Below are 27771 nucleotides of genomic sequence, written 5' to 3'. Positions count from 1 at the left end.
ATCAGGCACCGATATCAGGTGACGCCAAAGACAATACCAGCTTACTCTAACCATCTAAATCCTCTCCTGCTCATCCGAGCTCTTGACATTCTTGTAGACACCAAACTGCAACCTTAATCCTTAACTTCTAAATCCTATGCCGATCACTGCACTTAGTCATGTCGATGCACAAGAGTACAAGAATTTCATCTTAACTTTTGAACTACTAATAGGGTAAGCACTTCACCACATAGAAACCTTTTACTTAACTCGTTCCAAGAGAACCATCTCAACTCGCGACTGAATCCTCATATTTGTAGCAAATACCAACCTCAAGTAGTGGTCTAAACCACCACAATCCTTCCGGGATCCGTCAACACCTAAAATTACATAAAGCTCAAATGCCCCCAAATAAAATCAATTACGGCGGCCGTCAAACCTCGCATGTACCGCCACAAATCACATGCACAACTCAACATGCTGGAGTAGCTAATCATTCCCATCATCATGCCAATTCAACCATTGCTAACCAAAACCCAACTTCTCCTAATATACTCTGGATCTTCCTTAGAAATAACAAAAGCTCATTTATCAATATCCGCTGCAAAAGCTCGATATTCAACCATACCATGGACTCAAAATCCTTACACACCACACCTTAACTTTGAATATACTAGGACCGTTATTGAGAGTCACCCACTCTTACTTGGTCCCGAATATAATTAACTCCAAGGCTCCGCTAGCACATAAGCACCTGGCCGAATTATCTTCCTTGTACGTCGCCTCTACACGAAGAAGAAATATTGAGTCTTCCTAAAGCCTGAGCATGAATCGGTAAGGCCAACTATAGCACACATTCCTCAAATCGCTTTCTCAAATTACCACTTATGTTCTCTTTCCTTAGTCGTAATAACCCATCAATATGTCGATAACCAGAAATCATACAAATAGACGACCATGCAATCCAACTGTAGGCGGTGGGACTCTCCCACTTAGCTTGAAGCTACTATTGCATAAACCTGGAACCCACCAAGATTCTTCCTTGATCGACATGATCCAGCACAATCAACCCGCCAAAATCCTCGAAATCCTTCTATTAACCTTTAATAAACACTCCGAACCACTAACCACATTTACATATTAAATCTCTTACTGGGTAGCCAGTAGAATACTTCGCAGAAGCTTCACTAATCACCACGCGACCGCTAGCCTAGCCTGCTCACAGGAGATAACCCACTTGTGGAAATTACATGCCGACATATTCCAACATCACTGTACTGGGTATAATTACTACGAAATCAGTAGATCATCCTGAGTCCGAGCTTATTCACCATCTTCACCAGTCCGTTCACTCCTCATGGACGTCAACTAAAGGTGCAACAATACATTCCAATCCCAAGTCATGTTGTATCTTTCTTCATATCAAGCAACTCCTTTCTGTTGTATCAAATGTCCCGTTGTATAATAGGAAATATTTCAAATTAAGTCCGTAGACCTAGTCACTGTCCACCATGAATCCCAAATCACTCTAAACATTCCTCAAGACGTGTAGTTATCCTACCCCGTAACCCATATGCTACCTAGCCACTCTCCCACTTTGGTCAAACCCTCTCATTTAAGCAACTACTCGACTTCTGTTTCTCACACTTGGCCTTCTAGGAACTTACCCACCACAAGAAACCTCCCACATGTCCTTCCTCATCCTTCGCTGCCCAGTTGTTGCCTTAAATCAAAATCTACCTCTATAGAACTTGAACCGATAGATCGCTACCAACTTTAAACCTTTATGGAAATTATATTTCTCGATCCATCAATACAAGGAATGTTGAATCGATCTTGAACCTCTGCACACTACGACCTCTGATAGTCGCTTGCTCGGAACCATTTATAATACTCTTCCCCAAGGCGAATTGAAGGAAACTATAACACCAGCGAGCTTAACAGATTATAACCAATCAAGGACAATGACACCACATCACAGGCGAATATTCCACCACGCTCGAAAATATTGAGTCTCGCTACTCCATCAGCCTAAGTCTGAACATCCTCAGTTCGATTGACTTTCCTCCGTCGGAAGTAAAATACCGAATCTCTGAATCATACACTAAGCAAACCTCCTTTCAATTCATTCACTGCCGCGACACATGGGCAAGAACCCTACCATCATATCAATATAGTGCGATAACAACTCATGAGTACGTACACACATTCAAAAACCCTTTCACGTAAGAAGTGATATCTTCATCGGGCGTAGGAATTATTATTTCTTTCTCACCCCAATTGCAATCTTTCTTTAGCTGTTCGAGATGATTTTCGGTTATCGAACAAATGTATCTCGATACAGGCTCACACTGTCTAGGGACTGATAAACCTTTATCGACCTTAAAATCTAAAGTAAGGACACACGCCCTGGGAACACACTCTTCAGGCCGTGGTTCTGCCAGTGTCTCATCGGCGGCACACTGTGAAAATAAAGCTTTCTCTTTCTGAGGAATGGTTTGCGATGTTTTCACCATTTTAGAATTCAAAAGTGTGGAGTAGAATAAAGGGACAAAGATCTGGTAGAATTGAAGAGGTATTTTTGCGGAAAGAAATCACAGATTTACTGGTAAGATGGAGAGTACGAAGAAGAACTTGGGAAATTTGGAAGATAAAAGATGTAAAAATGGTAAAGGAGAAAAGAAAGGGTTATTTATAGGTCCAAGCGATGGTGGTTCAATATCAATAGTGGCCGACCACCGCCTGACATGCGTTAAATGCCTTGAAAGACTAAACCGACAGGACAGCTACCGGATGCATCCTGGTCGAACTCGATGGAAACAACATGATATAATCCGATCGAGATGTTAAAAAATCATATCGTTTCTCACCATATTTTTTCTAAGAAACGAGGGGACTATCTGTATACGGTCGAAATAGGTTTCGGCCTTAGCACGTCCGATCGAGTTCAAACGATGATTTATCAAAGTGAGATCCTGAAGGTGGATCAAACTATCCTCGACACTAGGGAGGCCGATCCGTGTCAAGTTCGATATCATTACCAAGCTCGAATCAAAATCTACCATGCCGACAATCTAGTGACCAACTAACATTGACCTCGAATCAATTCGAGGGCTCGAGCCAGGATCGGGCTCGAACCAAGATCATGAGTTCGAGACGAAATCAAGCTCAAACCAAAATCGAGGGTTCTAAGCAAGATCGAGCTCACAGACAAAAGCCATTGCAATCCCACTAGAGAGAATCTTGGCAAAAATCATGGAAAAGCTGACTTATCATGGGACTCCCACTGAATGTCTATTTTATTATGCTTAGAGCCAAATCCCTCCACTATAAAAGGGCTTGGTTACTATTTCTGTAGGACATGTTTTCCCAAGGCTTACATTGTAATAAAAGAGCTATATTCTTCTATAGAAAAGAACCGTTCTTTCAGATTTCGTAGATTGATTCTATTTATTGAATCCTGAGATTCATTATTGCTGATAATATTATCTATTGTAGAATTCTCTCCAATCTATATTTACACTTTTTATTTATCCTTGCATTTTGTGTTAAGTTACGCCACATATCCTCGGAACTACGTATAAATTCAACTCTATTCATTTTTCGGGTAAACAGTTTAGCGCCCACCTTGGGGCCGAAGATAACAGTGGTAATTTGATACAAATCTGAAAAAACACGCTATTGTGCTTTGCATTTAATTCCGAAAACATCTTGAATTTCGGATCAGCTACGAATAACCACCAATAAAATGGCTTCACCGATCGATTACGAAGCAGGCCTTCAAGATGAAACCAACAACTTGGCAAACGCGGCCGGAAGGCCAATTAACGATAGCTTGGCACCCGAGGCTTGAATCGAAGTACCCGAAATTCGAGCCGGAAAACCATTGGATGTCAATTCACAAATAGCTTTAGAGGCAAACCAACGTTTCGAACTGGAAAGAAGCATTCAGGGCGGTACTCGATCCGTAACCCGAGACACCCAAAATGCCGGAGAAATCGGGGCCAGCTTACGTATGATCTTTGAGATGCTACAAGCCCAACAAGTAGTGATAGCTCAGATACAGAGCCAAACTCGCACACAAAGCAGGCCGGATTCCAATCCACTTCGAGAAGTCACCCCCAGAACAGAGCCCGCCATAGTGATATCTAACGAGCAAGAATCGGGGACTACTCTTGGAATTACTAAATTGATCGAGGAACTCACAAAATGAGTCGAACCCAACGACAAGAGGGTGGAAATGTAGAATGCCAGGGTCGATCAAATCCCGGGGCCTCCACCAATGATAAAGGGGCTTGATTCGAAACAATTCATACAAAAGCCTTTTCCGTCGAGTGCGGCACCGAAGCTAATCCCCAAAAAATTCCGTATGCCCGAAATTCCAAAATATAACGGTACAACCGATCCTAACGAACATGTGACCTCTTACACATGTGCTATAAAAGGCAACGATTTGGAGGATGATGAGATCGAATCCGTGTTGTTGAAAAGGTTTGGGGAGACCCTCTCGAAGGGAGCGATGATCTAGTACCACAATTTACCGTCGAATTCCATCGATTCTTTTGCCATGTTAGTAGATTCATTCGTAAAAGCACATGTTGGTGCCATAAAGGTTGCAACAAGTAAATCAGACCTTTTCAAAGTAAAGCAAAGGCAGGATGAAATGCTGAGGGAATTCGTATCCCGATTTCAAATGGAACGCATGGAATTACCCCCGGTCGCGGAGGATTGGGCCGTACAAGCTTTCAGCCAAGGGTTGATCGAGCTAAGTTCGACAGCATCACATCGACTGAAATAAAATTTGATCGAGTATCCAACTATAACTTGGGTAGACATACACAACCGATATCAATCAAAAATTAGGGTCGAGGATGATCAGTTGGGAGCTCCGTACGTACCCGTTCATCAAAACAGGACAGTTACTAAAAACCAAAGGGAGATCGACAGAGAACGAAGGTCGAACAGAACTGATATCGACCATACATCGCGGATCGGGTGAACAATGGTTTAGCACGCAATACAGCTGGTAACAATCGAAGGATTGATCGAGGAAAAAGGTATCGGGGGCTTATGAGTAAGAGAGGCTTCGATAAATATGTCGATCCTATAGAAGCACCTCGATTATCGGAATATAACTTCAGCGTTGGTGCATTCGCTCTCGTGTCAGCCATCGGGCGCATCAAAGACACTAAATGGCCTTGACCCATGTAGATCGATCGTGCCCAAAGAAATCCCAATCAAACGTGCGAATATCATGGCACCCATGGCCACAGAACGGAAGATTGTAAGAAACTAAGGGAAGAAATAGCTCGCTTGTTTAACAAAGGGCACCTTCGGGAATTTCTAAGTGATAGGGCGAAGAACCATTTTAAAAGTAGGGATTTCAGCAAGAAAAACGAAAAAGAGGAAGCAAAGCACGTCATCCACATGATCATCGGAGTCATCGATACCCCTCAGGGACCAGTACTTAAACGCACTAAAATATCGACGGTGAGGGAAAAATGATCTCGGACTCAAGATTACGCACCCATGGGGACTTTGTCCTTTGGCGATGAAGATGTAGAGGTGGTCATCCAACCTCATAACGACGCACTGGTAATATCCGTACTCATGAATAAAACTAAAATTAAGCGTGGGTTAATCGATCCAGCTCGGCCAACATCATCCAATTGACGGTAGTAGAGAAGCTCGGCCTACAGGATCAGATCGTACCCGCAACTCTGGTCCTGAACGGGTTCAACATGGCATGTGAAACCACCAAGGGTGAGATAATCCTACCAATAAACATGGTCGGGACCATCCAGGAAACAAAGTTTCATGTGATCGAAGGCGATATGAGATATAACGCCCTTTTCAGAAGGCCATGGATTCACAACATGAGAGGTGTGCCTTCGACCCTACACCAGGCCCTCAAATTCCCGACATCGGGAGGTGTCAAAATGGTGTACAAAAAACAGCCAGCCGCAAAGGAAATGTTCGCCGTTGACGAAGCTAAACCAGTGTCCTCACTTTCGCATATAAAAGGATCGGGCCTCAAAGGAGAACGAGACACCAAATAGCAATCACAGACATCGGCTTCGGCCCAGCCAGACAACCAGAAAATTGAAGAGGATGATAACCAAAGGGTCCCTCAATATTTCGTGATGCCCGTTGACTATGACACCACCAAATCAACAATCGAGGAGTTAGAGCAAGTCATATTGATCGAGCACTCGCCCGAGCGAAAGGTATACTTGGGAACGGGGTTGAGCCCCGAACTCAGGAAGAAACTCATTCAATTTCTTATCGATAACATTGATTGTTTTGCATGGTCACATTTAGATATAACAGGGATACCACCAGACATAACGACGCAGCGGCTAAGTTTGGACCCCAGGTTCAGACCAGTGAATCAAAAGAGAAGACCCCAGTCAAAGAGAAAGCACACATTCATAAAGGACGAGGTAACCAAGCTTCTCAAAATAGGGTCCATTCGGGAGGTGAAATATCCCGAATGGCTAGCCAACGTAGTTGTGGTCCCTAAAAAAGGGAACAAACTTAGAATGTGTGTGGACTATAAGGATTTGAAAAAAGCATGCCCCAAAGATTCCTTTCCGCTACCTAACATTGATCGCATGATTGATGCAACGGCCGGCCACGAGACCCTCAATTTTCTCGATGCCTATTCCGGGTGTAATCAAATCCAGATGAACCCAGATGACCAGGAAAGGACTTCGTTAGTCACCAAATATGGAACGTATTGTTATAATTCGATGCCCTTTGGGATAAAAACGCAGGTGCTACTTGATAAAGTTTATATTGATGACATGTTAGTTAAATCCCTGCGCGCAGAGGACCATTTGACCCATTTGCAGGAAAAGTTCGAGATTTTAAGGAAATACAAAATGAAGCTCAACCCCGAGAAATGTGCTTTCGGTGTCGGTTCGGGCAAGTTCCTCGGCTTCATGATAACACATCGGGGAATAGAGATTAATCCCTATAAAATCAAGGCCATCAAAGAAATCATCGTTGTGGACAGCGTGAAGGCCGTACAAAGGCTAACATGTCGGATTGCATCCTTAAGCCGGTTAATCTCAAGATCGTCTGACCGAAGTCACAAATGTTTCTCTCTACTCAAAAAGAAGAACAATTTTGCTTGGACCCCGGAGTGCCAACAAGCATTAGAGGAACTAAAGTGATATCTATCAAGCCCACCACTACTTCACACTCCCAAAATAGACGAAAAACATTTTTTGTACTTGGCAGTATCAGGAGTCGCCGTAAGCGGTGTCCTAGTTCGGGAAGAGCAAGGTACGCAATTCCCCGATTATTATACGAGTCGAACCTTAGGAGAAGCGGAAACTAGATATACGCTCTTAGAAAAATTGGGTCTTGCACTAATAAGCGCCTCAAGAAAGTTAAGGCCGTACTTTGAATGTCATCACATATGTGCGTTAACCACTTACCCGCTTCATAATATTTTGCACAAACCCGAGTTATCATGCCGACTGGCCAAATGGGTCGTCGAACTCAGCGGGTACGATATCGAATATCAACCCCGTATGGCCATCAAGTCTCAAATTTTAGCAGACTTCGTGGCCGATTTCACCCCAACACTCGTACCCGAAGTCGAAAAAGAATTGTTGAAATCAGGTACATCATCGGGGGTATGGATCCTTTTTACGGACGGGGCTTCGAACGTAAAAGGGTCCATGCTGGGCATAGTTTTGAAACCACCCACGGGTAGAACTATTAGGAAATCTATTAAAACTGTCAGGTTGACTAACAACGAGGCCGAGTATGAAGCCATGATTGCAGGTGTCGAGCTAGCGAGAAACTTGGGAGCAGAATTCATTGAAGCCAATTTCGACTCCTTCCTGGTGGTGAGTCAAGTAAACAAAACCTTCGAAGTTTGAGAAGGTAGGATGCAAAGGTATTTAGATAAACTGCTTGTCACTTTGCACCATTTGAAATAATGGACTTTACGGCATGTACCATGGGAACAGAATAATGAAGCCGATGCGCTTGCGAATTTGGGGTCGTTGGTCGAGGTAGATGATTCGGGGAATGTTGTTCAACTTTCGAGATCGGTAATCAAAGAAGGTCACGCCGAAATAAATTCTACAAACTTAACCTGGGATTGGAGAAACAAGTATATTGAATACTTCGAGAGCGGAAAACTCCCATCAGACCCTAAGGATTCCAGAACCCTACGGACTAAAGTTGCTCGATTCACATTGGCTCCGGACGGAACACTGTACCGAAGAACGTTCGATGGACCCTTGGCAGTGTGCTTGGGTCTAGGAGATACCGATTATATCCTATGGGGAGTGCACGAGAGTACTTTCGGGAATCACTCTGGAGCCGATACGTTAGTTCGAAAAATAATCAGAGCAGGGTATTATTGGGTTGATATGGGCAAAGATGCGAAGGAATTTGTTCGTAAATGTGACAAATGTCAAAGGTTCGCACCGATGATCCACCAACCCAGAGAACAACTCCACTTGGTCCTATCCGCATGGCCATTCATGAAATGGGAAATGGATATCGTCGGCCCTCTGCCATCGACCCCAGGTAAAGCCAAATTCATTTTATTTATGACTGACTATTTTTCTAAATGGGTTGAAGCGCAGGCGTTCGAGAAAATAAGAGAGAAAGAAGTTATAGACTTTATCTAGGATCATATCATATGCCGATTCGGGATTCCTGCCGAAATAGTATGCGACAATGGAAAACAAATCGTTGGCAGCAAAGTAATAAGATTCCTCGAAGACCACAAGATAAGAAGGATACTATCGACGCCATACCACCCCAGTGGGAATGGAAAGGCCGAATCAACAAACAAAACTGTCATTCAAAACTTAAAGAAGAGGTTGAACGACGCTAAAGGGAGATGGAGAAAAATCCTGCCCGAAGTCCTTTGGGCATATCGGACAACGTCAAAATATAGTGCGGGGGCGACCCCATTCTCCTTAGTATATGGGTCTGAAGCATTGATACCAGTCGAAATGGGTGAACCTAGTGCCAGATTTCGATTCGCGATGGAAGAATCAAATAACGAGGCTATGAATACAAGCCTCGAACAATCGGACGAAAGATGAGAAACTGCTCTCGTCCAATTGGCCTCCCAAAAGCAGCGAACCGAAAGATATTATAATCGAAGAACCAAGCTCCGCCATTTCAAGCCTGGGGACTTAGTGTTGAGAAAAATTACCATCAATACCCGAAATTTGAACGAAAGGAAACTAGGACCGAATTATGAAGGACCTTATCAGGTGCTCGATAACATCGGACAGGGATCGTATAGGCTCGGCATTTTAAACGATAAACAGCTATCAAGCAGCTGGAATGTATCACATCTAAAATGGTACTACTGCTAAGGTACAACCTTTCCATATCCGTTTATATCTCAAAACTTACCCTTGCAGAAGTGCGAACAAGGGCTAAGATGGGTCTCTAGCTAGGAAGCATGCGTTGCACTCTTTTTCACTTAGACCGGTTTTATCCCAAATGGGTTTTTCGGCAAGGTATTTGATGAGGCAACCATTGATCGTGTAGAATTTACAACAATATCCGAGGTCTCGCAAGAAAGTTATTTCACAACAACAAGGTTCCAATAGGAAAAATTGTAAGAGCCAAATGGTCGAAGCGAACCATGCTCATATAGATTGGCCCGAACCCAGGCGTGTAATAACGTGAGAAAAAAGTTCTCTTCTTTATCGGCGTCTTATATCCATGGAAAAATTCCTCTATTTTGAGATTTATTATGCAATCATAAATAAGATAAACTCGACAACTAAGACTATGGGCTATTTTTATTTTGAGTTCGAGCAAACACTCACTCGACCATTAAGCCTACGGGCTACATTACTTCGAGTGCGAATCATTCACTCGACTAAGCCTATGGGCTATTTTTATTTCGAGTTCGAGCAAACACTCACTCGGCCATTAAGCCTACGGGCTACATTACTTCGAGTTCAAATCATTCACTCGACTAAGGCTACGGGCTATTTTTATTTCGAGTTCGATCAAAGACTCACTCGGCTATTAAGTCTACGGGCTACATTACTTCGAGTTCGAATCATTCACTCGACTAATCCTACGGGCTATTTTTTTTCGAGTTCGAGCAGACACTCACTCGGCCATTAAGCCTACGGGCTACATTACTTCGAGTTCGAATCATTCACTCGATTAAGCCTACGGGTAATTTTTATTTCGAGTTCGAGCAAACACTCACTCGACCATTAAGCCTACGGGCTACATTACTTCGAGTTCGAATGATTCACTCGATTAAGCCTACGGGCTATTTTTATTTCGAGTTCGAGCAAATACTCACTCGACCATTAAGCCTACATGCTACATTACTTCGAGTTCAGATCATTCACTCGACTAAGCCTATGGGATATTTTTATTTCGAGTTCATGCAAACACTCACTCGACCATTAAGCCTATGGGCTACATTACTTCGAGTTCGAGCTAACACTCACTCGACCATTGTGCCTACGGGCTATATTTCTATAAGATCGAATCCTTGACAACTAATAAGCCTAAAGGGCTACATTGCCCCAAGTTTTGAGTAAGCGCTGGCTCGGTTACAAAAGCTACGAAGTCCAAACCTGATTAAATTGTTTAAATCATTGTGAAAACATTCATATGTCATGAATAAAGTCCTCGCCAGATGGGAAACAGAAACAGAAGCAAGTCGGCAAAAAGGGAGATCTGTCTATATACAAATTTATCTGCATGGGAGATTACAACGTAAAAACTAAGAACTAAACTTCTCGACTTGGAGCGGTCTCTTCTTTATCAGGCTCCCCCCCATTTTTGGATCCGCTCTTGCTCTCATCGTCATTGTCATCGCCATCTGAAACCAGAGATTCAGCATTGGCTTCGAGTTTTTTGGTCCTTTTTATCGCTTTAGCGAGATCGAAGCCATGGTCATGGATCTCCTTGAGAGTTTCCCTTCTAGATCGGCACTTAGCAAGTTCAATGACCCAATGCGCTCAAATATCGGCGGACTCGGCGGCCTCTCTTGCCTGGACTTAGGCAACTTCAGCATCGGCCCGATAGACGGCCACGAGCGCATCCGCACCGGTCTTTGCCTTTTAGGCATCAGATTCGGCCTTGGCAAGTATAGAGGCCAACCGAGCCTCAAGCTCCTAAATTCTCCTTGCTTGAACCAGGCCTTTTTCCTTCATCTGCTGACGTTGGGTTTCGGACGATGATAACTGTGCTCGAGCAGTCTCTTTTTCGGTAGCAAAGCGGTCCATACCTTCTTTCCACCGCAAAGACTCCGTTCTTATCACGTCGACCTCCTCACGAAACTTCCCGATCATCTCGATTTTTTGCTGCAACTGTGAGACCGAAATGTTAGCTATCGTTCCGGTATCAAGCCCATAGGCTTTCAAAAGCATCATTACCTGCTCATAAAAATCATTCTGATCTCGATAAGCCTTAGCCAGCTCAGCACGGAGGTCTTTTATTTCCTCCTCTCTCTGCCCTAAGAAAAGTCCAAGGGAGTTCCTCTCGTCAGTAGCCCGTTGTAGGTCGGCCGTGTATCGATGCAGCTCATTTTGGGACCGAGAACATTGTTCTCGATGAACTACCGCTACCTACAAAATAACAAGAAGCGATGTTAATGAAAAATGAACATGAAGATAGTAACGAAAAAATAGTTTTAAAAGATCACCTAATTCAAAGCCTGCCGCACTCCGTGAAAAATATCTGATTCATCAGTAGCACCGGCAACGTCCTCAATGCCGGTAAACATGTCACGAAAGGGATCTTCTTTATCGTGAGGCCTATCTAGATCGAGGGCTCCCAGAACTTGAGCTTTCCGAATCACCCCTGCTGAAAAAGCGGGAAAGGTAGGCGAATCCTCGACTGCTGCTGCCCCAAATGGCTTGCCTGGAGCGTTCCCCTCGGTTCGAAGGGCTCTTCGATCATATCCCCTGTCGGTTGACTCTAATGAGATGCGTATTTGATATCCGATAGTTTGGAGACTCTACCCGAATCTTTCTCCAGTATATCTTCAGTTTGAGGTGGAGCCTCATAGAGCATCATCGATCCAGCCGGTGATGAGGCATCAGTGGATCTCTTCGTTCGGACCAATAGAGCGGCGCACTATTCATTCTTTTCTTCTACATCTTCATCCCTTAGACGCAGAATGGATTCCATAGTCAAACGAATGCATTCTTGTTTGGCTTACGAGCCATCCTCTTCTTCGATTTTGGATATTCGGGAACCGAGGATCTCTTCCTTTTATTTCCCTACACCGGCTTTGGGACAGAGGCTGAAATTCTCTTTTCATTTGGCAAGGGCCTCAAAACCGCGTCTTTACCCAAACCTCCATATGGGAAACCTTAATAAAATATTTTAAAAACCGCCATGTTCAGATCATCAAAGAGTCCGAGAAATGGGTTACTGTGATTTTTGGCCTCCCACCGACCCTTTGACAAATCACGCCATGAGCGCTCGACATATGTAGAGGTCAAAACAAGGGCTCGTACCCAGTTCTTGAGATCGGGGATTGCTCCGGGCATCCAGTGAACCGCTACATCAATAAGAAGGGGGAGTGTCGATAAGAGAATAAATGAAAGAAGAAAATAGCAGTAACAGCAAGATCACACTTACGTTTCATATTCCACTCCTCGAGAAAGGGCATCTTTTCAATCGGGATCAGGTTCGAAGTCCTTACTCAAACAAACCTGCCCATCCAACCCCAATCTCTATCCTCGTTAATACTCTAGAACAGAGCCTTGTTAGCCCGACACTGTAGTTTTATTAACCCCCCTCAAAAAAGTCGAGGACGGTACAATCAGATAAGATGATCGAGGGTGAACGAAATCCCCTCGATCTTGCTCACAAAATATCGGATCAGGATAACGATCCGCCACAAAGAAGGATGGACTTGGCCTAGGGTTACTTGGTATTGTTGGCAGAAGTCAATAATAACATAATCAAAGGGACCCAAAGTGAAAGGGTACGTATACACATTGAAAAACCCTTTCACGTAAAAAGTGATATCTTCGTCGGGCGTAGGAATTATTATTTCTTTCTCACCCCAATTGCAATCTTTCTTTAGCTATTCGAGGTGCTTTTCGGTTATCGAACACATGTATCTCGATACAGGCTCACACTGGCTAGGGACCGATGAACCTTTATCGACCTTAAAATCTGAAGTAAGGACACACGCCCTGGGAACACACTCCTCAGGCCGTGGTTCTGTCAGTGTCTCATCGGCGGCACACTGTGAAAATTAAGCTCTCTTTCTGAGGAATGGTTTGCGATGTTTTCGCCATTTTAGAATTCAAAGGTGTGGAGTAGAAGAAAGGGACAAAGATCTGGTAGAATTGAAGAGGGATTTTTGTGGAAAGAAATCATAGATTTACTGATAAGATGGAGAGTACGAAGAAGAACTTGGGAAATTTGCAAGATAGAAGATGTAAAAATGGTAAAAGATAAAAGAAAGGGTTATTTATACGTCGAAGCGATGGTGGTTCAATATCAATAGTGGCCGACCACCGCCTGACATGCGTTAAATGCCTTGAAAGACTAAACCGACGGGACAGCTACCAGATGCATCCTAGTCAAACTCGATGGAAACGACAATATATAATCCGATCGAGATGTTAAAAAATCATATCGTTTCTCGCCACATTTTTTCTGAGAAACGAGGGGACTATTTGTATACGGTCGAAATAGGTTTCGGCCTTAGTATGTCCGATCGAGTTCAAACGATGATTTATCAAAGTGAGATCCCGAAGGTGGAGCAAACTATCCTCGAACCTGGGGAGGCCGATCCGTGTCAAGTTCGATATCATTACCAAGCTCGAATCAAAATCTACCATGCTGACAATCCAGAGACCGACCGACATTGACCTCAAATCAATTCGAGGGCTCGAGCCAGGATCGGGCTCGAACCAAGATCATGGGTTCGAGCTGAAATCAAGCTCAAACCAAAATCGAGGGTTCTAAGCAAGATCGAGCTCCCAGACAAAAGCCGTTGCAATCCCACTAGAGTGAATCTTGGTAGAAATCATGGAAAAGCTGACTTATCATGGACTCCCACTGAATGTTTATTTTATTATGCTTAGAGCCAAATCCCTCCACTATAAAAGGGCTTGGTTACTATTTCTGTAGGACAGGTTTTTCCAAGCCTTACATTGTAATAAAAAGGCTATATTCTTCTACAGAAAAGAACCGTTCTTTCAGATTTCTTAGATTGATTCTATTTATAGAATCCTGAGATTCATTGTTCCTGATAACCTTATCTATTTTAGCATTCTCCCCAATCTATATTTACACTTTTTATTTATTCTTGCATTTTGTATTAAGTTATGCCACATATCCTCGGAACTACGTATAAATTCAACTCTATCCATTTTTCGGGTAAACACTGTGCATAGCCTCAAAGCTCTCAGAAGTACAGCTACTGAGCTGAAATGACAGAATATCCTTCCACAAGGCGACTATAATAGCCTAATCAGCTACGCAGGGAGAAACATCCCGCACCACATCTGTAGAACCATTACAATTACTCAATTCCCGATTTATAACTAGCGCTTCACATCACATAAGATTGAATGGGAAAGAAATGAAGGCATAAACCTCAAATGAATCAAATCGCACTATGAGAATCAAGAAAGGAAGTGCTCCTAATAGCCCTATAGCCTCTCGAAGATATGTACAGACATCTCCGCACTGATCCGCAAGACTCTACTAGACTCGCTCATGACTCGTCAGACCTAAGTGAGCCTAGTGCTCTGATACCATGTTGTCAGGACCCAAAATCCGTTAAAGGCCGTGATGGTGCCGGACACCACTGTCAGGTAAGGCAAGTGAACATCGTAAATTTACTTCAATTTACCTAGTAAAAGATGGATTTACAGAATAAATAACAATGTTTTCCAATTCCAATAGTGAACATCCGATAATCATCTCAGAACTCGCTGTCACAAGTGCATGAGCCTTTTTCTATAAATTTAAAATAAATTACAATATCTGTCCGGAATACAACTTGGAAAGGAAAGAAAATACTATACTCTGAAGGAGACTCTGCTGGCTGCGGTGCGTCGTATAGAATGCATCTCACCTAAGTCCCCGCCCACAAGGCCGCTAAACATATTTGTACCTGCACAAAACTGTGCAGCAAGTGTAGTATGAGTACGTGAATCTATGCATACCCAGTGGTATCCCGCCTAACCCTGAAAAAGTAGTGAGGAGGGGTCGACTTCGACACTTACTATGGGCTATAAATAAAATACCAATGATATGATTAAGCATGGATTTCGTAGAACGGTTGTAAGCTCATTATTTTGAAGAAAGTAAGCAGTTCTTTTATAATTAAGGAATATCCAAATTTATTTTCATCTTTTAACAATTTATATCTCCGGCCACTAAGGCCATATCAATTGTCATAAATTTTAGGGAAAGCAATACAAGCATGGGCAAATCATGTTGAGGTCGTACGGCCCGATCCAGCATAATATTAAAACTGTGTACTGCCAGAGGGTCGAATGGCGTGAACCATAAATGCATCTACAAATTTCCCCGCTCGCGAATCATACATGCGATGCGGTCCCCGCTCGTGATTCATACATGCAATGCGGTCAAATATGAATTTAAGGAAATACCCCACTCGATAATCATACCTGCGACGCGGCCAAATATAAGTTTAACATTTAAATCATATTTCTTTCATGATTCTTTTAAAAATAAGGGAAATTCAACTTGAAGCTTTTTAAGGAAATTACCCCGCTCGTGAATCATAGATGCGACGCGGTTACACATAGATTTCTTAAGCTATAATAATATTCCTCAATTCTTTTCGAAATTACGAAGTTAAAATGTAACCATTTAAATCTTAATTTCTTCAAATTTCCATTCTTTCAAGACAATCGTTACTCAACCTCAAACTTGCATCTTCTCAAGGCAAACAATAACATAAATCGACAACAATGTTAACAAGGCATGATGTAAACCTAGACTACCCGGACATAGGCAAAATTGGTAGCTACGTACGGGCTCTCGCCACCTCATGACAAAATTAGAAGCATATATTAATTTATTTCACGTATGGGGTTAATCCCTCTTATAAGGTTAGAAAGGAGACTTACCTCGATCCGGAGTTTCATAACCAGCTCCGAAGACATTCAATCAACTCAAATCGATGCCCAACTCTCCAAAACTAGTCAATAAGTAAGAAAATCCATAAATATATATATTCTAATACTCATTATAATCCTATTTACAACAATTCCCAACTCTGTTTGAAAAATTGATAAAATCACCCTCGGGCCCACGTGCTCGTATTCTGAAAGTTTTCAAAGATAATAATTACCCATAACATTATGAACTCAAACATATGATTTCTATCCAATTCCATAACCATTTTAGTGGTTAAAATCTCCTTTTTATAAAAATCTAGGTTTTTCTTCTAAGCCTTTGATTTTCAAGATTTATCGGTTATAATCTATCCATAATCTATAAATTGAACTCAAAGTGTGAAGAACTAACTTACCTTAAAGTTGCTAGTTGAAATCCCTTCTCAACATGCTCCACAATCGCCCAAAACATGAAGGAAAAAAGGTAAACATACGCAACTCCGGACTTAAATGAAGGTTCTACCTTCTGTGATTTTCGCACCTGCGGACAATTCCTCGCATGTGCGTATTTCTCTATTTTGGCCATGCACCGCACCTGCGGACAATGCCTCGCTTCTGCGCAAATGCAGGTGCGCCTGTCCCTTCGCTCCTGCGCATCCATTCGCTTCTGCGCGCAAATCCTTCGCACCTGATTATTCGCAGGTGTGCTAAAATGCTTCGCATCTGCGGTTACTGGCCAGCTGCGACTGGTGGCTCATACCTGTGAGCTCGCACCTGCGGCTGTCCATGCGTAGGTATGATCATACCAAAAGCTGGAAGTTTCAGCTCTTCCTCCAAATCCCAAAATTGGTCCGAGCCTCGTCCTGTTAACACTCGGGGTCCCCGGGGCCCTCCCCGAGCATACCCACAAGTTTGAAATCATAAAAAAGACTTTCTTGAACTCCTGAAACGTGTAAAACAACATCAAAACTAAGAATCATACCCCAAACCAAATTGATTCATCTTAGAAATATCAAATTCTTCAAACTTACTCCGAACGCGCCGAAATATACTTATACTGCTCGGAGTGACACCAAGTTTTGTGTGCAAGTATTAAATCATGATACGGACCTACTCCAAATTCTGGAATAGGATTCCAAACCCGATATAAAAAAGTCCACTACCGGTCAAACTTCTAAAAAAACTTCAAAATTCTAACTTTAGCCAAATGACTCCAAAATGACATACGGACCTCCAAATCCACTTCTGGACGGCCTCCCAATACCGGGATAACCATACGGAGCTATTTCTAGACTCAGAATTCCAAACGGATATTGGTAACATTGAAATGCACTTCAACCCAAATTTGTCAAATTCTTCCAAAATGCCAACTTTCGCAATAGGTGTCGAAACGCTCCGGGGGCACCCAAAACCCGATTCGAACATACGTCCAAGTCCGAATTCATTATACGAACTTGTTGGAACCTTCAAATCCCGATTCCAAGGATGTTTACTCAAAAATTCAATCTTAGTCAATTCTTCCAGCTTAAAGCTTTCGAAATGAGAATTTTCTTTCTGATCCAACTCCAAACTTCACAAAATTTAATTCCGACCATACACACAAGTCCTAATACCTGAAGTGAAGCTGCTCATGGCCTGAAGCTATTGAATGACTTGATAGAGCTCAAAACAACCGGTAGGGTCGTTACACCTTGTCTCTCCTTCCTTATCTTCTTGATTACTGTATTTGGTCTCAGACTAATACATACCGTATTTTCCAGACATGTGATGTATATATGTTCATGTACTCTATGACACCCCAATAGTTGGGAATTTTGCATTATGTTTTGGGTTTTGTATCCCAGTTACGAGAACTTTTACTACTAAAACTGCTTTAAATTTATTCTTGTTAAAAGTGTTGGAAATATTTGGGAGAAATCGACTTACCTAGTACCAAGTTAGGCGCCATCATGACATGTTAGGATTTTGGGTTGTGACAATGCGTATCTACAACGAGACCGATCTTTACTATCAAATCTTTGATAAATAAAAACCACGAACAAATTGAACGAAAAAATATTATGTTGAAATTTTCTCAAAACTCTCAACTCAAAGGTAGAATAACAAGAAATAATTTTCTCCAATAATATTTTCTCTTGACTTTTTGGGGCACACATACACCTTAGAGGTTATCATATCTTCTTCATGTTCACAAATATATCTCTACATATAAGTGAATGGAAAAGGAAGAATTAAAATGGTCTTTTAACTCCTTTCCAAGTCAAAGTTGAACTTTAGAAAAATAATTCCAAGGAAGAATTAAAATGGTGTTTTAATTCCTTTTCAAGTCAAAGTTGAACTTTAGAAAAATTATTCCAAGGAAGAATTAAAATGATGTTTTAATTCCTTTCCAAGTCAAAGTTGAACTGTAGAAAAATAATTCCAAGGAAGAATTAAAATGGTGTTTTGTCGATTTTGAATCAGTCCCCTTATTAATATTTAATATATATTCCATATATAAATAAATATTAATTATAAGTACCAAATATATATCACACACACACACACACACACACACACACACATATATATATATATATATATATATATATATATATATATATATATATATATATATATATATATATATATATATATATTCAATCAAGAGATATAATTTAATTATCTATTCCAAATAGAAAACTTCAATTTGTTCACAATATTAATTATATTCTCTGTGCTAGCAAAGAATATAACAATATTTTATTTGGACTAATAACTAAATTTATTTGACTAAATTAAATTCTTTAATTTAATTATCAAATAATAAAGTAATTTATCCTTTAGTAAAGATCAAAATACTCGTTAGTGTGTGTAACGACCCGACCTGTCATTCAGAGAGTTGTAATCCCGTTTTCCCCATTTCTGCTTATTTATGTGTTGTTCAGCTGTGCTGAGTTGCATCGATAGGTTTGGGTCCGTAGTAGTTTTGGAGTGAATTGAACACTTAGTCTCTTAGTTAGAAAGCGAAGTTAGAAAAGTCAACCGGAAGTTGACTTATGAGTAAACGAGTTCGGACTTGGATTTTTATGATTCGGTCAGCTTCGTGGAGTGATTTTTGACTTAGGAATGTCTCCTGAATGTAATTTGGAGGTCCGTGGTAGAATTAAGCTTGAATTGGCGAAAGTTAGAAATTTTGCGATTTTGGTCGGTAGTGAAAAATTAGGTATCGGCGTCGGCATGAAATTTCGGGAGTTGGAGTAGGTTAGTAGTGTCATTTGTGATGTGTGTTCAAAATTTGAGGCCATTCAGACGTGGTTTGATAGGTTTCGGCGTCGTTGGCGAATTTTGGAAGTTTAAAAGTTCTTAGGCTTGAATTCGAGGTTGATTCGGTGTTTTGGTGTTGTTTTGGGTGTTCAACTAAGTTCAGATAGTGATATATGACTTGTGGGAATTATTGGTTGATGTCCCGAGGGGCTCAGGTGTGGTTCGGATGGCTAACAAATTGAAATTTGTGAAGTTGAACTGCTGGAAATCTACTGGTGCACAGTCTTCTACTGTGTCAGCACCTGCAGATTGGGGACCGCAAGTGCGATGGTCGCAGATGCGGAAGTCTTTTCGCAGATGCTGAAAATGGAGGCCTGGAATTGAGCGCAGGTGCAGAAGAGAGGATCGCACCTGCGAGCCCGCAGGTGCGAAGCTTGGTGTCTAAGTGACTTTCGCAGATGCGCACCTGGTACCGCAGATGCGAGTCTGCAGGTGCGAGAAAGGGTATGCATGTGCAGAATCCCTAGGGCAGATCCTATATATCACACTTTGCAAATTGTGGTGCATTCTTCACCTTTTCTATCCGGTTTTGGAGCTTTTGGGAGAGACTTAAAGAGGGAATCTAAGGGGTTTCATTGAGGTATGTTACTTGAGCCCTAATACTTGAATATATATATAGTGATTTTCCGTTGTTTAATCGTTGTAATTAGTGAAAATGAGGGGTTAGGGCTTGGGATTTTTGGAGAAGTAATTTAAGGATTTGAAGGACCAAACAATGTCGGATTTTGATGAATTTTATATAATTAGACTCGGGAGAGGACGAGGTTTATTATTCTGCCATTTTTGACTGATTTCGAGACGTGCGCCCGAGGTTCGGGTTTTGGCCGGTTTCGGTTTTTTGGCATATTTTGTAGTTTTTCCTGTGGAATTCATTTCATTAGCGTATATTAATGGTATTGTACTGATTGTGATTAAATTCGGAGCATTTTGAGACCGAGTCCAGAGACGAGGGCATCCCAGAGTAGGTTTTTTACTTTGTTAAGGTAAGTAACAGTTTTAACTCTGGCTTTGAGGGTATAAACCCGGAGATTTGACATCACGTGATTGTTTGGAAGTGATACCCACGCTAGGTGACGATCATGCGGGTGTGCACTGTGAGGGATTCAGACTTGTTTCCGTCCCTTGAGTTTGTGAGGCTTAATGGCTTTTATTTGTTGTTATGTGGTTATGTGTTTATTTGTTGTTGAACTTCTTTGTCTTCATGTTAGAGATCATGCTTAGGATTTATTCATGCCCACATTATTTGTACTCACTTATAGAAATTATTGTACATGTTTACCTCAATCTCTATTAATTGCTAATATGCGGTGATACTTGATGTGAGATATATTCCCTTATTGTTGATGATGGTGAGGATAGTGAGGTACATGATTGAGTGAGGCTGAGGGCCTGGTTGTGAGGATATTAATACCATAGCATGTGAGTTGTCCGCGTAGCACGTGAGTTGACCGTGAGGGTCCAGGTATTGATACCATAGCGCGTGAGTTGTCCGCGTAGCACGTGAGTTGACCGTGCATATCCAGGTATTGATATTATGGCACGTGAGTTGTCCGTGCTTAGCGCTTGGGCTTTGGGTGCCCCTCCGGAGTCTGTACACACCCCAGTGAGCGCAGCGTGTTGATTATTTTAAGTATTGAGTGCTGAGTGCGAGTGATGAGTGATGGAGTGACACTGCTGTAAGGTTGTATTTATTTGTGTTGTTGTTGTATTTATCTGTTACACTTCTTTGTAGCATTTACTGAGTTATGGAATTTACCTATTTATTTCTGTTTATTTTTAAATTGTGAAAATAAATAATTAGACTGATTTACTTAGCTCGTCACTATTGCTCAGTTTCTTAGTTATTTCTGTTACTTGCTGAGTTGGTTGTACTCATACTATACCCTGCACTTTATGTGCAGATCCAGGTGAGTTAGAACGCAGCGATCGTTGAGTTCAGGCCGGCCATCTGTGGAGATTGCAAGAGAGCTGCTAGCGTCTGCAGGACCTTGTTACTCCTTTTATCATTTCTTCTTTTGGATACTTGGGTTGTTGTATAAAATTTCAGCTATTTCATCATTTTTCTTCTTAGTAAATATTATTTGAATTAATTTATTGCCAAGGATCCGACATATGATACAACTCTGAAGGAGGCGAGTGAATCAAATCACTGTGAATCTGACACTGGTGGCACTTGCGAACAAAACGAAAGCAATCTCGTTCCATAGTAAGCCAATAATATCCTGCCCGAAGGATTTTCTTTGCTAGAACATATCCATTCATGTGCGGGCCACAAACTCTCGAATGCACCTCATTCATAATTATTTCAGCTTCTTTGGCATCCACACATCTCAACAAATTCAAATCCGAAGTTCTTTTGTATAGGATTTCCCCACTCAAAAAGAAATCATTAGAGAGTCGCCTAACAGTTCTCTTTTGATCCCTATTAGCATGTTCCGGATATTCTCTTGTTTTCAGAAACTGTTTAATATCACGATACCATGGTTCACCATCTGGTTCTGCTTCAATTGTATTGCAATAACCATGTTGATCCAGAATTTGAATTTCTAATGGGTCAATGTGAGTATTACCCGGATATGGAAGCATTGAGGCCAGGGTGGCCAAGGCATCAGCTAATTCATTGTGAAACTTGGGAATGTACCTGAATTCGATGGACTTGAACCTTTTTCTAAGATCCTCCACACATTGTCTATATGGAATGAGCTTGATGTCTCGAGTCTCCCAATCACCTTGAGCCTGCCGAAGAAGCAAATCTGAATCTCCCATCACCAACAATTCATGCACATTTAGGTTTATTGCCATGTTCAGACCCATGATGCAAGCTTCATATTCTGCTGTGTTGTTTGTATAGAAAAAATGAAGTCGCGTCGTGGTAGGGTAATGTTGCCCAGTAGGTGATACCAGAATTGTCCCAATCCCTACGCCTTTGATGTTGACAGCCCCATCAAAGTATAGTTTCCAAATTTGACTGTCATCTTGGACTACTTCTTCAACTAAATTAATCTCTTCATCTAGGAAATATGTGTTCAAAGACTCATACTCATCATCAACCGAGTTTTTTGCCAGATAATCAACCAAAGCTTGTGCCTTCATGGCAGTGCGAGTGACATAAACAATATCAAACTCTGTGAGCAAGATTTGCCATTTTGCTAATTTGCCAATTGGCATCGGCTTCTGAAAGATGTACTTCAGGGGATCCATTCGGGATATGAGGTAAGTTGTATAGGCCAAAAGATAATGCCTAAGCTTCTGGGCGACCCAGGTTAAAGCGCAACATGTTCTTTCCAAAAGAGTGTATTTGGCCTCATAAATGGTGAACTTTTTGCTCAAATAATATATTGCTTGTTCTCTTTTTCCTGTGACATCATGTTGACCCAGAACACAACCAAAGGAACTATCCATTACTGACAGATATATAAATAGAGGACTACCAGGTTCCGGCAGGACCAAAACAGGGGGATTTGACAAATATTCCTTGATCTTATCAAAAGCTTCTCGGCACTCATCTATCCACTTGATAGCGGCGTTCTTTTTCAACAACTTAAAAATAGGCTCACATGTGGTTGTAAGCTGCGCGATGAACCTGCTGATGTAATTCAACCTCCCGAGTAAACTCATGACTTCTGTTTTGTTCTTCGGTGGAGGCAGCTCTCGAATGGTCTTTATCTTGGAGGGATCTAACTCAATGCCTCTTCGACTAACTATAAAACCCAAAAGCTTCCCAAAGGTAACTCCAAATGCACATTTGGCTGGATTGAGTTTGATATTGTACCTTCGTAGCCTTTCAAAGAACTTTTTCAAGTCTTGCACATGGTCAGCTTGTGTTCTCAACTTAATGATCACATCATCAACATACACTTCAATCTTTTTGTGCATCATGTCATGGAACATGGTAGTCATGGCTCTCATTTAAGTTGCCCCTGCATTCTTCAAACTGAATGGCATGACCCTATAACAATAAGTTCCCTATGGAGTTGTGAAGGCGGTCTTTTTTGCATCTTCTTCATCCATCAAAATTTGGTGATATCCGGCATAACAATCCACAAAAGATTGGATCTCATGTTTAGCACAATTATCAACAAGGATATGAATGTTGGGTAAGGGAAAGTTGTCCTTTGGACTTGCTTTGTTTAAATCCCTATAGTCAACACAAACTCTGATTTTCCCATCCTTCTTTGGCACTGGCACAACATTTGCTAACCATGTAGTGTATCGGACGACCCTGATCACATTTGCACTTAGCTGCTTCGTGATTTCTTCTTTAATCTTATCACTCATGTCTGTCTTAAACTTCCTTTGTTTTTGCTGGATTGGTGGAAAATTAGGATATGTGGGAAGCTTATGGACCACTAAATCGGCACTCAAACCCGGCATGTCATCATACGACCAAGCAAATACATCTCTGTACTCAAACAAAACTTGAATTATGGCATCTCTCGTCTTTTGTTCAGTATGAATGCTTATTTTTGTTTCTCTAGTTTCTTCAGGACTTCCCAACTTAATTGCCTGAGTTTCATTTAAGTTAGGCTTAGGTTTATTCTCAAATTGATCCAATTCCCTTTTTATTTCTCTAAAAGCCTCATCTTCGTCATACTCAACTTCTTGATTCATTATTTTGAGATTAAACAGCTTTTTAAGATCTGGGCATGAATTTCGCGTGCATGTCATGTATTTAAAGCCAGCATTATCGAAACTGAAAATGATAAGAAATTAACAAAAATTAGGGAAATAAAAAGATAGAATTTTACTACGAAAATGGAACTTCATTTCATTGAATTTGAAAGGATAAAAGGGTTAACATTAGAGCAAAGCAATTAAACTAAAATATGTGGATTACAACCCTTAAAATAATCCAAATACAGAAAAAACAACAAAACATGCTACCCAGACTCCTTCCTGATGGGAAGAGGAGTTGCTTCCCAGTTGCTGAGTGAAGTATCTGGACCAATCAGTTGAACACTTGCACGGCTAGGGCCCTCCCCAACTTGAACCATATTGATCTCATAGAACATCTCCTTGAGACCCTGGCAAACTCCGTCAATGTCATCCTGAGTAGAAGAATTTTGGACTTCTTCAAATTGTGGCTTGACAAAAGAGTAGGCAATGTGAGGGATTGGTTTGGACAGATTCCAACCATTCTTTTTGTGGGCCTTGGCTCTGTCTATGTCAGCTGATATTGGTTTAAAGCCCAAGCCAAAGGTATTTTTATTCGCAAATGGAGCAATGGGGTTCACAATTCCTTGTAGAGAGGATCCCAATCCTTTTCCTAGTTCATAGCCGTTCCTCAACATCAGCGAAGCTACCATCATAGATGTGGCTGAAAGACGAGGATGCAGAATTGGTTTTCCTTCTTCCACTTGGTCCACTTCAATCACCTCAAATGCTTGATATATGATAGATTCACATCCTTCCTTGGCCTCGATATATGGAATGGACGGGTCTTTATAGACGGATGAGTCGTCCTCCCCATGAACAATAATTTCTTGCCCGTCACACTCGAATTTGACCATTTGATGTAGGGTGGATGGTACAGCTCTGGCCATATTGATCCACGTCCTTCCCAGAAGAAAATTATAGGAAGTTTCCATATCTAACACTTGAAAGACAATGTTAAAATCAACCGGGCCCATTGTCATGGTGAGTTCGATTTCCCCAATAGTATCTCTTTTTGAACCATCAAAAGCTCTGATGCTAACATTACTAGTTCGAATTCTGTTATTGTCGATGTTCAGCTGTTGTAGAGTAGAAAGAGGACACACATCTACACTTGAGCCTCTGTCAATCATGACTCTTTTTACGTAGTGCCCTTCACATTTGACCATGAGATGCAAAGCTCTATTATGGCCAGCCCCTTCCTCAAGCAAATCATCATCGCTGAAAGTAATTCTTTTTACTTCAAAGAATCTTTCAGCCATTTTTTCTAGGTGATTCACCATTGTCTTTTCTGAGACATATGCCTCATTCAAAGTTTTGATCAACACACGACGATGCTCTTCTGAATGCAAAAGAAGATATAACAAAGATATCTGAGCAGGAGTTTTCCTTAGTTGGTCAATGATTGAGTAGTCTTGCAATTTCATCTTCTTAAGGAATTCCTCCGCTTCTTTTTCTGCAACGGGTTCTTTCACTGGCAAATGACTTTCCCTGGCTTGCTTAGCATTTCTCAATTCCTCTGGTGAATAACACCTTCCAGAGCGGGTCAAGCCCCCTTATTTCACCTGTTTCTTCAACTATCTCTTTTCCTTTGTATGTCATGACAGTCTTGTTATAATTCCAGGGAATAGCTTTTGTGTTTGTCACTAGGAGTTGGGCAACAGGTCGGATCACGACTGGCTCTGTTATATTCCTCAAACCATTATTCGGAATGATCTTTTGAATGCTTTATTGCAGTAATTTGTTGTAATAAGTGTATGTAAATGTTGAGCTTGCAAAATGTATGAAATAAAATTATGTTTCCATTGGGGTTAAATCTAATTGATATTTAGTATTAAAACTTCAGTACAACTTTTAAAATACACCCCAAGAAAAAAAACAATTGTCATTCGCCATTATCGTTGATGAACCGGATTCCCGACATGAATCGGGTAGCACTGCGATACCAGCCCATATACTCATGCTTACCATCTGTACGCTCAGGTGCAGGGGGTGGAGGAATCAGGTCATACATCTGGTCCCAAACCTCAATCTGGGCCTCTAGCCAATCCATGTATGTCTGGTCAACCAAGGAATGATCATCCCGCTGGCAATGTGTCTTAAACCAAGCGGGCAGGATAGGTACAAGCTACGGTCGACCAAAGTGGCGAAGGACTCGCTCGGTGGCATGATGCTCGACAATATCGAGACATATTAGTTGAACAGAAGAGCTCCACATATCTCAGTCGTGGGATCAATAATCGGGTAAACAATCTATGAGCACGCCATTGTATGGCCTCAATATGAACTATTAATTAAACACAGGAATCATGAGTAAACGCGACACTTATAAAGCCAGGCCAAGTAAACTTAAGTATACATGTACCTGCGTGCTTTCAAGCAAATCCAACAAATCCCTGTATAGGGGAGATGATGTCAAGCTTCGACCTCGCATCCGTAATCTCGCCTATCAACACACCTCCTAGCTAAAGGCAGAAACGATGGAGGTGGTGCATCTGGAGCGATGGGTGGTAGAGGTGGCTATAACTACAGGAACCGCTCCCAGGCCCAAACCTAATATACATTATGGACGTAAAATTTAAGTTATTATTTTATTATGTATGTTATAATAATGAAAAGAATTGACTATGTTTTCACCTACAGCGGCGGCAAAAATCCGGCAACGTCTCTCTGGGTGCCCATGCTCGCCCGACACATCTGCCTATACAGGTAACCTAAAATAGCTGCACCTCAGCTGTAACTAGGTAAATCATCTAGCCGCTCAAGATGATGAAGAAATATCAAGCTGACTAGGTTTCCCGAAGTGTTCGGGAACAATACACCACCAAACATCAGCAGCATTAAGATACCGGTCGATAACCTCCGCCGGTGAATCATCTGTAATGTCCGTATCCATTGCCTCCAAGTGCTGCCAGACGGGCGTCAACTGCAAACGACTGGCCCCACTCAATGCAGTCTCCTCCGCGGGTGAATCATCCTCAATGTCCACATCCATCACCTCCAGATGCTGCCGGACGGGCGTCAACTGCAAACGATTAGCCCCACTCAATGCAGTCTCCTCCGCTTTTTGGAAACCGGTGAGTCGCTGCAACATCTACAGGTATTGCAATCTCGTATATTCTCTAAGAGCATGTAGGTAAGCTACAGGTAGTCCATCAACTGACAGACCAAAAAGAACCTCAACGTCCTCAAGCGTGATGGTAGCCTCACCGATGGGTAGATGAAACGTGTGCGTCTCTGGTCGCCATCGCTCTATCATAGCCATGATCAATGCCCAGTTGAAGTGCAACCGGCCGATCTCTATGATCCTGTAGAAACCCGTATCTTGAAGGCGTCTAACTATATGGGGATGGAGTGGGTGGCCCCTAATGAACTCCCACATATCGTCTATACGTCTGGCGCGGTATGTCTGGGAAAAACATTGCCCATCCCATACGTATGAAGACCTATGCTCGGCCTGTAGCAACAGTAGCTCTAGCGATGCAAGTCTGGGATGCACATGCGGAACCTCCATGACGATGACTATAAATTGAACAATATTAATTAAAGTATTTTTCTTTTTAATTGCTTAACATCTTTAAATATATTGCAACATCTTTAATAATAAAATTTATTCCGATATTTTTACTATATTGTTACTTGGTTCAATACATTTTCTATATTATAATTTTATATGTTAATTCATTATTTTATATGTTGGTTTATCATTTTATATGTTATTGTTTTATTTTATATGTTAGTTTAGATA

At 41.6% G+C, this 27771-nt stretch overlaps 1 protein-coding gene across 1 annotated transcript; it reads right to left on the bottom strand.

Annotated features, from left to right (window-relative positions):
• Positions 1-10607: 10607 nt before the first annotated feature.
• On the bottom strand, positions 10608-26076 carry LOC138898182 (uncharacterized). The gene is made up of 8 exons (XM_070184224.1): positions 25992-26076; positions 25045-25365; positions 24255-24669; positions 23877-24063; positions 23143-23234; positions 22272-22953; positions 11379-11570; positions 10608-10697 (listed from the first exon to the last, which is right to left on the bottom strand). The coding sequence occupies exons 1-8, from the start codon at positions 26074-26076 to the stop codon at positions 10608-10610; spliced, it is 2064 nt and encodes a 687-aa protein (XP_070040325.1).
• Positions 26077-27771: the final 1695 nt, after the last annotated feature.

This window comes from Nicotiana tomentosiformis, chromosome 8 (assembly GCF_000390325.3).
Source record: "Nicotiana tomentosiformis chromosome 8, ASM39032v3, whole genome shotgun sequence".
Lineage (NCBI taxonomy): Eukaryota > Viridiplantae > Streptophyta > Magnoliopsida > Solanales > Solanaceae > Nicotiana > Nicotiana tomentosiformis.
The sequence above is the reverse complement of the archived record's forward strand: the minus strand, read 5'-3'. Positions and strand labels throughout refer to the sequence as shown.